Genomic DNA, 13346 nt, shown 5'->3' with positions numbered 1-13346 from the left:
GGTTCCAAAGTGTGGCTTGCCTGCTTATCTTTCATCTGTTAGCTTTAATTTAAAAGAGTCAATAGGTAATTAAATTAGCTTAAAAAAAAAGATGAAAGGCTTTTAAAATGTTGGGGGAAAGCCAGAATGTGATAAGTTAAAAATCATATGCAAAACTTTAAATGTTTCTAGTTAAAAAAGAGTATGTCAGATTTTAAAACTAAGAGATCGACACAAGCAACACATGTTAAAGAAAGAAACGATTAAAGAAAAACGATTACAGGTCACCAGAGAACTTCAATCTATACATCTAAAAACCACAAACCAGGCGAGAAATTTGGGTGTAGTGATGGATGCAGACCTAAACTTAGAAAAACACATTAAGACAATAACAAAGTCAGCTTACTATCACCTCAAGAATATTTCAAGGATAAAAGATCTGATGTCTCAACAGGACCTGGAAAAACTAGTCCATGCATTCATCTTTAGTAGGCTTGATTACTGTAACAGCATCTTTACAGGTCTACCTAAAAAATCAGTCAGACAACTACAGCTCATTCAGAACTCTGCTGCTCGAGTCCTCACTAAGACCAAAAAAGTGGACCACATCAGTCCAGCTCTGAGGTCTTTACACTGGCTGCCTGTCCGTCAGAGGATAGACTTTAAAGTTCTGATGCTGGCCTATAAAGCTCTGAATGGTTTAGGACCAAAATACATCAATGACCTCCTGACCCAGTATGAACCATCCAGATCCCTCAGGTCATCTGGATCCGGTCTTTTATCAGTTCCCAGAGTCAGAACCAGACACGGAGAAGCTGCATTCAGCTTTTATGCTCCTTATATCTGGAACAAACTCCCAGAAAGCCTCAGATCAGCTGAAACACTCAGTTTATTTAAATCCAGGTTGAAGACTCACCTGTTCTCAGCTGCATTTGAATAAAGCACCAAATCCACACTTTAAGCTTAAATTTCAAAACTTACATTTAACTACTGATTTTATCTACTGTTCTGATTTTATCTGTTTTGATTTTATATACTGTTGTTTGTTTGTTTGTTTGTTTGTTTTATTTGTTTGTTAATTAGTTAGTTAGTTTATTTGCTAGTTTATCATGCTTTTTATTTGTTCTTGTTTCTAATGTCTCTGTAAAGCACTTTGAATCACCTTGTTGTTGAATTGTGCTATACAAATAAACTTGCCTTGCCTTGCCTTAAAAAGCTGCATCATCTCATTTAACAGCTATATGTACGTTTTTGGGAACTGTGGACACCAACCGTGGTAGTTTTAGACATGGAATGTATTTTTATATTCTTTCTTTGTGTAGGACATCAGCTCAGCTGCTCAACAGTTCAGTGCGCCCCATGTTTTATTTTTTTTATTTCATAATATGGAATGGATTTTATGCGGTGACAGGTCACAGGCACACAGGTTTGGCAGCGTCTTCATGAAATAACCCAGGCGTTTCCTGAACGAGATGTCTGGATGACAACATGTATTTTTTCAAATCGTGTAAATGTTGTGGAGCCCTCATGTTTACACTAATGCATTGCTATACCACAGAAATTTCACTTTTGAGTGGAAGATGACCACAGGCCAGTTTGATGACCACATTACCTCGGTCCATATTAAACAAGAAGCGTTCCAGGACTGCAGACCACTGCTAAGGCAACTCACTCTCTGGGTGTTGTTTAATGCAAAGCCCTGAACAATTTAGTAACATTAAACTGTACAGAATGTGAAAGAATTCCCTGCATCAATAATTAGAATGCTACCTTTGAGCAAGGCATTTAAACTCCAGCTGTTCTGCCTTTGATTTTCATTTGCTGATTTTTTTCTTTCTTTCTGAAGAACGGTGCGAGAAAGGATTTAGATCTCAGTTGATTTGCTCCATGTAAACATTTAGAATTAAATCTTAAATGTCTGGGAAGACAAATTGTTCATCCCCCACGCTGCTAAAATCTCCATTTGTCAAGGTCTGCTGTCGGCTACTGGTATGTAGTATAATAATGCCGTGCAGCCATGACGTACCCTGAGTTTGCTTTTCCACACCGCGCTATGTGCTCAGCCAAGCACTGCAGGAGAACCGGGCAATGGACAGATTACACATAATTACCTCGTGATGCTTGTTAGGGATTAGGTTTGCGTGTGCGTGTCTGCTACTGATGTGTGTGAGTGTGTGTGTCGGTGACAACTGCCGTCCATCAGTCACCATATTTGTTTTGTCACACCACACCTGTCCCCGTTACGCGCCATAATCTGGCTAGATAAATCACATTACGGTTCGTCTATGCGACTGAGCGTTACACTGCCGCAGCCCCGTGGACGCAGCCAAGCAGCCATAATAAGTTTCAATTAAGCAGAGATGATGCTGGTTTGCTTCTGTATACCGGTGTTTATGGGTTTTATGCCCTCTATTTAACAAATTTTCTGTGCTTTTCAAAGCCAAAAGGGTGATTCTTCTTCATCAAAACTAAATCCACAGATGTGGATGACTCAGTTTAAAGTGTGCACATATTTGTGGGGGAGTTTTCATATCCACTTATGCCCTGATGTTGTCTTAGAGGACCATTTTAGGGACAAATGTAGAATAGAGAGAAACCAAAAAAAGAATCACTTCATCCTTTCTGATATCTGTCCCCCATGGTCTTGTCTGTGCAGTTATTCCCTGAGACGGGGCCTCGACAAGGCGGAACCAGGGTGACCATCTGGGGGGAAAACCTGGGTCTGCAATTCAGAGACATCCAGACGGGCGTCAAATTGGGGAAGGTGCCCTGTGTTCCCGTTGAAGACGAGTACGTGAGTGCCGAAAGGTAAAGTTGAGAGGCAGAATGCACACACACGGTAACCATGCATGGCGCAATCAGACAAAAATAGGTGTAAAAAGGCATACATGTACATATATTGCCAAAAGTATTCATGGAGTTAGGCTCTTCTCCTTAGTTCCAGTGAAAGGAACGCTTCATGCTTCAGCATACCAAGACATTTTGGACAATTTGATGCTCCCAACTTTGTGAGAACAGTTTTGGGGATGGCCCTTTCTTGTTCCGACGTGACTGCTGCCAGCGCAAAAAGCAAAGGCCATAAAAACATGGATGAGCGAGTTTAGTGTGGAAGAACGTGACTGGCCTGCACAGACTCCTGACCTCAACTCAATGTAACATTTTTGGATAAATTAGAGCGGAGACTGCAAGCCTTCCCAGACAACACAAAGCTGCTATAGCTGCAAATAGTGGGACAACATCATATTAAACCCTGTGGATTAAGAATGGAATGTAGCTCAAGTTCATATGTGTGCGAAAGCAGACCAGTGAATACTTTTGGCAATATAGTGCATCTAAGCTCACAAAGCCTACAAAGACAGATCAATACATTTGCAGCATGCGGATGACCTAAATGCCTCTCTCACAGAATCAAACATAATTCCAAGGACACGCACAAAGAGGAAGCTGCAGCTTGTGCCCCTCTGATCCTGCCCAATCAAAGGACAGGAAAAAATGTCAACCAGAACACGTTTGTGTATAGGTGCATCCGCGTTCAGCAGCTGAAAAGATAGTGACATCAGGCTTTCTTTTTTTGTGCGTTTGTAAATTCCATCTGTCGTTCCTCTCCATTACTCTCTAACATATGCTTTTTCCTTTATTTTTCTCATCCCTCTATACTGACATTTACTCCTCTGCAGGTCCTACACGGCTGAGGAATTGAGTTCACGGCAGATCAAACAGTCTCTCTGAAGTGCAGTTAGTTGGGAAATGATGCATGTTGAGATAGAGGGCATCTCTATTCAAATATTACACACACATCAGTTATTCTACATATTATTCCTGACATCTCTGCACCACTCCCTAGTCAGATACATTTTTCCCTTTTTTTTTTTTTTTACTGTCTTTCACCACTCCTGAACTGTAGATTGAGATCTTTTGTCTGAAGCATTTTGGGTGTCTGCATAAAGCCTACTGTGACCACGTGACTGACCATTCACTTGTTTTTGCACTGCACTGCACTACATACTGTAAATATGTGACAAAATGAGGAATAAAGAAGCATCTGCTTCAACTTCTCTCTCTGTGAACAGAATAGTGTGTCTGCTGAACGACGCAACCGGCTACAGGGTCCAAGAGGCTCAGGTGGAGGTGTGGTGTGAGAGACTGCGTCAACGACTACAGAGCCCTGTCGCCGCGGCCGTTCACCTTTGTGGTAAGGATCCCGGCGAGGAGACTTCAATAACTCTTGTGTTATCTTAGCCGCTCCACGAGGGCCGTGACAAGTTAAGAGACGCTCCCACTGCTGAAACACAATTACATAGTGGACTAAATCATAACTAAGTTGATAAAAACTAGAATATTTATATAGATTTTTTTCCCTCTCTTCTTTTGCAGACTCCCTTTTTCACACGTATCCAGCCGTCCCAGGGGCCCATTTCAGGGGGAACTCGTGTCACCATCGAGGGGAGCTACCTCAATGCGGGCAGCTACGTGTCTGTCAGCATAGGACCGCTGCCATGCCAGTTCAAAAAGTAAGACTCCTTTTTTTATTGTTGCTATAAATTTAAAAATGTATTAAACTAACCCCTAAGGAAAACTGAGTGATGCTTAACGTGGTAAAAATAAATTTACACTCAGAGCTGAAAATGCTGAGGATGATGGGAAAAACAAACAGATCAAGCTTAAAGGAAATATGTGCATAAATAAGGATTCTCTGTCTGAAGATTGGTTTTGTGGTGTATTGCAAAAGAAAAAATAGCATTATCATAAAGATATTACATGCACGTGCAAACATGTAACCAGTATGTCAGACTGGGTTTATTTCTGTGTGTGTGTGTGTCTGTTGTATTAAGCGTGTGTGCATGCTTGTTGCTCGCAGACACTCAGCACCTCTTTGTCTGCTCTCACGCAGGCTTTCCTTAATCTACTGCATGGAGAGAAAAAAAACATCCAAACTATCACCACCAGTTGCTTGCATGTCAAATGTATGGATTAGCCTCAAATAGCTTAATCTCTATTGAAGCGAGCGTACGCTAGCTTTGATGTCACACCAGTCGTTTCCGTCCTCACAGTAATCCCGCAGACTCCACTTCACCGCGACTGTTTTGCTCACCTCAACTCTGTCTTTATCTGTCACACCCCTAACTGTGGGACCGTGTTTGGTGGCATCTTGTGAAGATTGCTGGGGCATGGGTTCTTTCTGAATGGGGTTGCTATGGTTACAGGCTGGGGGACTCAGGAGACTGGATATCGTAGATTCTCTATCCTTTTTTTTTTCTTTCCTCATTACTCTCTCTCCCTGTGTGGCTGCTGAGATATAAAGAGGCACAATAGATTCTGCAACACCAAACTGAAGTGCGCTCACATACTTTCTTATACACATGTACTGTACTGTACAAAAGCAGCCACCGCTTAACTGTGCTAAATACATATTAGATAATGTATCTACTGAGGACTGCACGAGGCTGCAATCCAAAATGTTATTTGGCTTTAAAATAATATTTTGGATTGTAGTGTTTGTCATTGGTACTATTGATTGTTGAGATAATTTTTTAAATGTAAAAAAAGTAGGTGCTTTAGTTAGTCTTAAACATAATAATAATCATAATCTACTAATAATCTAGTAATAATAATCTAAATCTGGGTGTATCATCTGGATGAGGGAGGTGGTTGATCAGATTGCACCCAAGTACAAGTGCAGTCCACACAGAAGGAAGGAAAAAATCCCCCCCCGAATGGAGGCATTATCTGTGCTATCGTTTCCCTTGTCGCTTGAAGTCAACTGCACTTCCGCGAGCCACAAGATCTGATCGTATTTCCAACAGGACTAAAATAAAGCAGTGTAAATACCAAGGGTAAAGACTCACAGAGTTGTTGCAGTTACCTAAATGCTGTCTTCAGACAGTCTGTATATAAAAGATGGACATACATAACATCACCGAATTTTGTAGTCATGTAGACAGTTTGAAACGTCAGTTGTAGTTTTTTGGGGGGGGTTTAAATGACAAATGAGAATATTTAACGGCTCGGTCATATTAAAGTAAAAATAGGACAGCATCCTTCTTCTGACTCTGAATATCAAATCTCACTTTCAGCTATTTATTTTGTCATGCCAACAACCATACCAACATTTTGGCCTTCTTGTTATGCTTTCATGAAGGTACATGTTTGCTGGCATGACAAAGTAAATTGGGGAAACTAAGAAGTTTTGTGCTACTGCTGCTTATTGACTTGGATAATTGACCCTGGAGTTTTGGTGTGGCACTACCGATAAATGTACCGGGAAGGCAGGTCCTTTTAAGACACTGGACTAAGAAAAATCCTTTGTTTGCCTGGTTAATTGCATTGATTTCTTTTTTTTATTCTGATTTTTTTTTCATTTGGCGATTGACTGCAAGTAGCTGCGGCAACCAGCTGATCAGCTGAGTGTGCAACACCTTTAACAGCACCCTGACTCGAGTGCTCATAGATCTGGTCCAGTCTTTGGAGCAGCTGTTCTAAGTTAACAAGAACACAAGTTCATTGCACAAGTTTGGAATAATTTTGTTTACAGCCACTGTTTATCCTTTATGTAAATGTATCATAAATAGAGGGTGGAGTGCTAAGTTAGCTAATGTTAGCAAGCTACATACGAAACATATGAATAAACACTACAATTAGACACACTACAAAGTTTTCGACTGGGCTGTAAAATAATAGACCACATCCTATGCCATGTTATTAGTTAAATAACTGCTCCAACAACACCAAACACCTCAGATTAAGTGAGGTGAGGCCTAGCAGACAGTTAGCAGCTATAGCCTGACTCTTTCAGCAACCACTTATAACTCAGCCTGCCCACTCAGTCTGTTATTTGTATTAAAGTATAACTTTAATACCACCCCCACCAACCATGCAGTCTTTAGCAAATCAGCTAAAGAGACAAAGATTTTTATTCTATCCAGACTGTAGTTATTTAATTTCTGCTGTTAAGTTAGGCATTTTTGTAATGTGACTCTATGTGGATTGACCTGCTTTTTGAGCTTTTCTCAAGTGGCCATTCTCAAAGGAGCTGTCGTTTTGACACTTAAGTGTTAGCTTTTTTTTTTAGCCCTGTAGGTTGCACTTGATAGACTGACATACGGTCTTTAATCCAGTTGTGTAAAGTGGCGACAGATAGTTCCAACTATACATTTGCTCTGTCTTGGCCTCACACATACAAGCTCAAGTTGTGAACTCTGATTCGTATGTTCCAGGAGGCCCTCAAGCTGATCAAACAGCAGGACTTGGCTTATTTTGTGAGCTGAAGTGCTCTAGTTATAAGCAGAATGATCTAATCAGGCAGTTTACAAGATGAGTTAAAGAGCATGAGATTAATTGGCTTCACAGGACAGACATTGGTAATTACAAGAAAAAGTCATTTAATATGTCATCTCTTCTGCTCGAACCTCGGTATGAAATAAATGTCCTGGCACAAGAAAGAAATCATTGCCTCTTCATTATTACAATTCTTTATTCTATAATTCTGAGTGATTAGGCACTTCTAGCTGCTTGCTAGGGTGCTGCTAAGATTTTTCCTCTGTTAGATGTGAATACTTTCCTTCTCAAACCTAATTTTACTTCTCTTTTATTCCCTCTATATGTGTTCTTGTCCAATAATTCTTTATTAATTAGAAAATTCCTGCAATCGGAAACTTTATTCTGTCAGAAGAAGGGTTGCTACCTTTTCTGGTGAAATAGGTTTTATCTTTTCAGAGCCTGGCAAATGGAAATTACAACGGTTTGTCTAAAATGACTTTGTCATTCAGTTTCTTCCTGTTTTATTTTGAAGGTGGCTCTCTTTGCTTTTACATACCTGCTTAGTTCCTTTCCCCACCCTCATTATGGTCTTGACTGAGTTCTCCTGTGCCTTATTATCCATCTTCCTTTAGTGATTATTTAGTCTGTTTTTTCTGCTTCGCTCTTTGTCAGGTTGCTGGGTATAACTGTTGTTCCTGTGTATTCTCTCTCTCTTAAGTAGCCTACATTTACTTTGTTCTTGTTCTGCATGTAATTAGGTCACCATTACATTTGTGATAAAACGTGTTTGCTGACGCTAATTAACTGCACTTCCATGCACACAGTGTTTACAGTAGCCTGTATACCATACGTTCTCTGTGATCTTAATACTGGGGAAATTAGTTGTATCATCCATTAAAGGGGATGCAGTATCTATTTTCTGCAGTGCAAAAGCCAAAATTAAACATATGCAGTTTATTATTATTTGATAATCCCGTATTAAATTGGGTAGAACTGTAAAGGAGGACTTGCTGAGTGTATATGTGTCTGTGTGTGTGTGTGCACTAGTAGTATATTTTTAACACATACTCAGGTATCCTTCAACATGACTAATTACATGAGTGTGACCTGCACATGGACACAGACACACACACATAAATGTGTGCATGTCTTGCTTTTTCTAGCTCTGCCCCTCTCTCCAGCCAGCTGCTCTGTTTCGTTAACATCGGCACTTTTCGGTTCCTCAGACGCTCGCATGCTCCCTTGGTCTCCCTCTCTCTCTCATGCACACACACACACACACACACACACACACACACACACACACACCACACACACACACACACACACACACACACACACACACACACACAGCCCATATCTATTCATACAATCCATAGAGACATGCAATCCATGGAGACGATTCATGTAGCAAGAGAATAAATGAGTGCAGAAGCAGATAACGAATGAACCTGAGCCAGGCTGGTGTGTTACTGTAATGAGGCCAGGGACGGCTTTGTGCTCACCTTGTACTTTTTACACCTCCTCCCCTTCCCTCTTCTTTTTTCTCCTCTTGTCACCTCCCCTCCCTCCCTTGTCCCCTCTCATGCCCATCCTCCTCTCTATGCCTCTCTTGTCCCTTATCTCCTCCATGGTTAAACTTCTCTTCCTACCACTGTCCTCTACTATTTTTTTCTTTTTGCCCCTGTTCTCTCCCTCTTACTCCCCCACCTGTTCTTCTTTTCCTCTACTTGTCAACCCATACTGACTCTCATCGCCTTTCCTCTCTTTATTCTTTGCCTCTACATTGCTGCCCTTGTGTCCTTGTTAATCCCTGCTCTCCGTTGCTAATACCACTCCTCTCACTTTCCCCTTATCTGCTCTTTAGCTTCTCTCCATCCACCTAACTTTCATCTACCACATCCTCTTTTTTCCTCCTCTCCTCTGCTCTCCTCCCTAGGGGGACCTACACTGAGAGTTGTCTCAGGTAGATTAATTACATGCAGTGACATGAAGGAGCTGGCCAGAGGCTTTAGTAATGAGTCTGATTACTCATCTCCAGCAGCTCTGTGCACTCAGGGGAGGAAAGGCGGGACAGTAGGCCAGCAGAGGGGCCTCTCAGTAGGGAAAGAGCAACTTTCACATATGGGGTTCCACCAGTACACCAGTGTTTCTGGCAGCAGCAGTACCACCAATCTGAGATGGAAGAGTCAGCTACATGCTTAAACCTTATCTCATGTTACTTAAATAATCTGACTGTGTACATTTCTATTAAGTAAGAGAAAACTTTTCAGTCTGAAGTCATTTTCTTTGGCATTTAGAAAATAACAACAACAAAAAAAAATGCTGTCTACTTGTTTGTGTATCGCTGCACTCGGTGTTTAAATTAGACTGAAGAATGAAGAAGTTCTTCAGAGCAGCATGGCAAAGACACAAAAGAATGATTGAATTCAGGAGAACTTGATAATCACGAGAACAAAAGACAACAATCATTCCTCGTGAAGCCAAGAATGTGGTTTTGATTTTTTTTTGTAAGAATTATGATCAAATTAATGTGATGTTTTGCCAACAAGTAAAAAACAGTCATTTGGAGGGCAGGTTAACTTCTGACATTCTTTTTTTTTGTTAATCAAGCATTTTGATTTATCTGAGGAAAAACATGTTTATTAGGTTATAAAACCAATTTCTTATTAAGTTATTCTTTTTACTGGTTTTCACTGTGGTGCAGGTTGGTTGCCAGTTCTTCCTTGATGGCAGCCTGCATATAGACAGTGACAATCAAACATTATGTGGCAATAAATTTTGTAGACGAGCCAAGGCGATGTAGTATATTACAACTGATATTGATATTTGGTGATTTAAGTATTTGATATTTTGATGGAGGCATTTTTTAAAAAATTGATTACCTTTAACATTTGATATGTGCAATTATTCATGAGTCTTCTTGTATTACTCATTTACTTTCTGCCCAGCTCAGCTGCTTGTTGCATTTGTGGTGTTCGAAAATGAAATGCATGTTAGCACCAAGGAAGTTGCATTGTGCCCTCTGGTGGATAAACTATGCAACATTCATAACAAAGTTGAAGGGTGTTTCTCACATCTCTTCTGTCCTTTTTAAAAATATATTTTATCGGCTATTATAAATGTTGCTACTGATATATCAGCAAATAGCTAACACAGGCTGATGCATCACCCGGCTTGTATTCTACAGGAAGAACATCATGAAGGATAGAACAAGCATCAGTTTCTGTTGTAGCCCCTCCCATAACCACTGACATCACTGGTTCCAACTTTGATCCCAGTAGTATCGTGACGCAGTGGCAGTTTGTCAGGTTAGGCCACGTAACCACAGAGAAAAGCTGTGACCAGCGTAGCATTGATTTGATTTGATTTACATTCCTCTAACAATGAATCCTAACAACTCCCCTGATTAACGATCTAGTCCAATCAGCAGGCCAAAATATAACTGGTCCACTTATTTTCCATTGTAACACATGTGTCCGATGTACCTGATGACAGTCCCATCAAATTCAGCTCTACTTTATCTTTCAGTGTCTAACGAGTAAATATCATATTTTATTTGAGCATGATAACCTCATATTGTAACATCATATCAGGATTGACATTAGCTTTTACAGTGTGGGTGTGTGAAGTAATGCTAAATCGCAGTTTTTAAAATGGCAAAATGTGCATAATCGCATTTTGATTTACTAAATTTTTTGAACTTCAGCTTTGCAGGCCCTTGGCATACCTGTTGTTTAATGACTTTATTTCTAAAGTGGTTTTAGCTTCCTCCTCTGCTGCTTCTGTCTCTTTGTGTTTCCTCTTCTCCCCTGGCTTCCATCTCCCCTCCTGTCTTATTTTTTCAGCATTAAATCAGCTTACCATTTTTCTGGGACTCCGGAGCGTCCCCCAGGAAGCGAGTTAGACAGTGGGTGATGCTCAGTGTGATGGGGTGGCACGGTGTCACAATGTGGTTTGTGTCAGCATTTTTAAACCATGTGACAGCATGAATAAAGCATGATGTGGGCAGGGCAGGCGGGGTGGGCAGAGACTGACAAGGGAACAAGCCTGCCCAGTGTTTTGGGGAAGGCGGACAAGTCGAAACTCTTAAAGTTAATGGGGGCCACGCCGCAGAGAGAAGAAAGGTAGGTGTGTGGGGATGTGTGTGCGAGTGGGTCGTGTGGTTTCATTGGGTTTCCATAGACAGTCCTTCAACCAGTGGGATGTAATAGTGTTACTAATAAAGTCAACAGCCTACTTCATGCATGGTGCGTCAGGGTCACATTGAACTAGTGGGAAGGGAATATGTTCAGTCAGCCTTTTCTTTGTGACAGAAGTGCTTCTGGTTGAAGCTCTCCTCTCTGGAGCTGTTGACCTCCCAGAATCCTGTGGTTTCATTGGTTCATTGTTCATCACATCATCGTATTGTCTCAATAAAGATCCAGGAATCCCACATTTTTTCTTCTCTGGCTGCTTACAATGTTCCCTTTGATTTTTTTCCCCCCGTGTTTGTGTTTTTCTTTTCCTCAACTTGTCCATGTATTTCATCTTTTTCATTAGAAGCATAACTGAAGCTGTGACTACTCTATCAAAGCAAATCTGTTTATTTCAAAGGTTAGTATGTTTGTATGTTATTGATCTTACTCTTTATAAAAGATTGTCTTTGAGAGGTAAATGTAAAGCAGTCATATAACCCCAAAATTCAGTCTTTAGCCTGCCTTAAATGGACACTAGGGAAGTTTGTATCATTGATTGTACAATGTAGTGTTGTGGCCATAGAACAAGGGCGCATTCGCATTTAGTTTGGTTCCCCATAAGCTTTTAATTGCTTTCACTCTGCAGTTCTGTCAGCCTCGGGATACAAATGTGAATAGTGGGTTGTACAACCAAATCTGGAAAAAGACTAGTGACTTCTGGCAGCTTTCCCCAAGTAGATGAAGTCATAGACAGCGGAACAACTGGAGTAACTGTCTATAAGTGAGCAGAAGAAAAGGAATCTTGTGGCCAGAGATGGAGAAGAAGGACACTAGATATCAAGATCAAGAGCGAAGCCTGGACAAGCGTTTCCTTGATGGAGAAAATTTTGGGGATTAAGAAGGTTTAAAAATGACACTAGCAAAAAAACCTGCTCTTCGCAACAAAACAGCATTTTTATTCTTATTTTAAAACACTCAAGTATCACATTATTATTTCCTTCAACCTCCTCCCCACAGCAAGTATGAGGTCCTGAATTGGAATAAAACAGATGCTAAGAGTAATCCCGGCAGCAATCGCAATTCCAATTGGGGGGGGGGGGGGGGGGGGGGGGGGGGGTTTAAGAAAAAGGAGTTTATTAACTTTGTCCAGCAGATGTGAACAACAACAGCAGATCAACTCCACAGTAGTGGAGAAAAGTTCAGTTTGTATCACAAGTTTGTGTGTGTGTGTGTGCGCATGTCTCAGGCCCCATTGCCCATACAGCATGCCTGAGCTCCATCTACCAAATCCAGTGTGTCAGTGAGCAAATTGGAAATGCCAATTTCACTTTACACCGCTCCGTATCTTATCTTCGCTTACCCTCATCCCACCACTTAGCTCATGTGTAAATGAATAAGGTCCTCTCACACACATAGCACTCTTTGATTTCTGGCTGCCTTGCCGTCTTTGACCACCTCTCCTTTTCCGCATCGCCTCTCTCCCTCCCCTCGTCCGCCTGCATTCTTCCATGCCCGTTCAACTGTAACCCATCTGTTTTTGTTTTTCTCTACGTGCATCCATGAAACATGTCTGTTTTGGCGGATATGGAATTCCGCTCGCGTGCGTTCTTTCGCTCTTTCCCTGCCTGCAACGAGCAAGTCTGGCTGAATCACTATGCAGATGACACTATATCCCACACAATTCGCAATTTGCATTCAATCCATTATAGAAGAACAATTTCTCACGCGTTCCTGGTCTTGTTTTTCTCTTCCCTGCAGTACGACTACGAGGGCAGCGACATCAGCGACCTGCCGGTTGACCTGTCTGTGGTGTGGAATGGAAACTTTGTCATCGACAACCCGTTCAACATTCAAGGTAGAGAGCTTTCTCTTCTCTGTGCTTCTCTGACGCCTCCTCCTTTATTGTCATCTCCCCTTGGGGAAGCATGTAAG

The 13346-nt window shown here is 41.2% G+C and overlaps 1 protein-coding gene across 1 annotated transcript in view; it reads left to right on the top strand.

The window, feature by feature from the left end:
- LOC113012858 (plexin-A1-like) overlaps positions 1–13346 on the top strand; it is a 327308-nt gene that overhangs the window by 229847 nt on the left and 84115 nt on the right. Inside the window, exon 13 of the mRNA XM_026153254.1 lies at positions 2636–2787. Coding sequence (XP_026009039.1) covers positions 2636–2787 — 152 coding nt within the window. The remainder of the gene's footprint in view (positions 1–2635; positions 2788–13346) is intronic.

This window comes from Astatotilapia calliptera, chromosome 20 (assembly GCF_900246225.1).
Source record: "Astatotilapia calliptera chromosome 20, fAstCal1.2, whole genome shotgun sequence".
Lineage (NCBI taxonomy): Eukaryota > Metazoa > Chordata > Actinopteri > Cichliformes > Cichlidae > Astatotilapia > Astatotilapia calliptera.
This window is presented reverse-complemented; position numbering and strand designations above follow the sequence as displayed.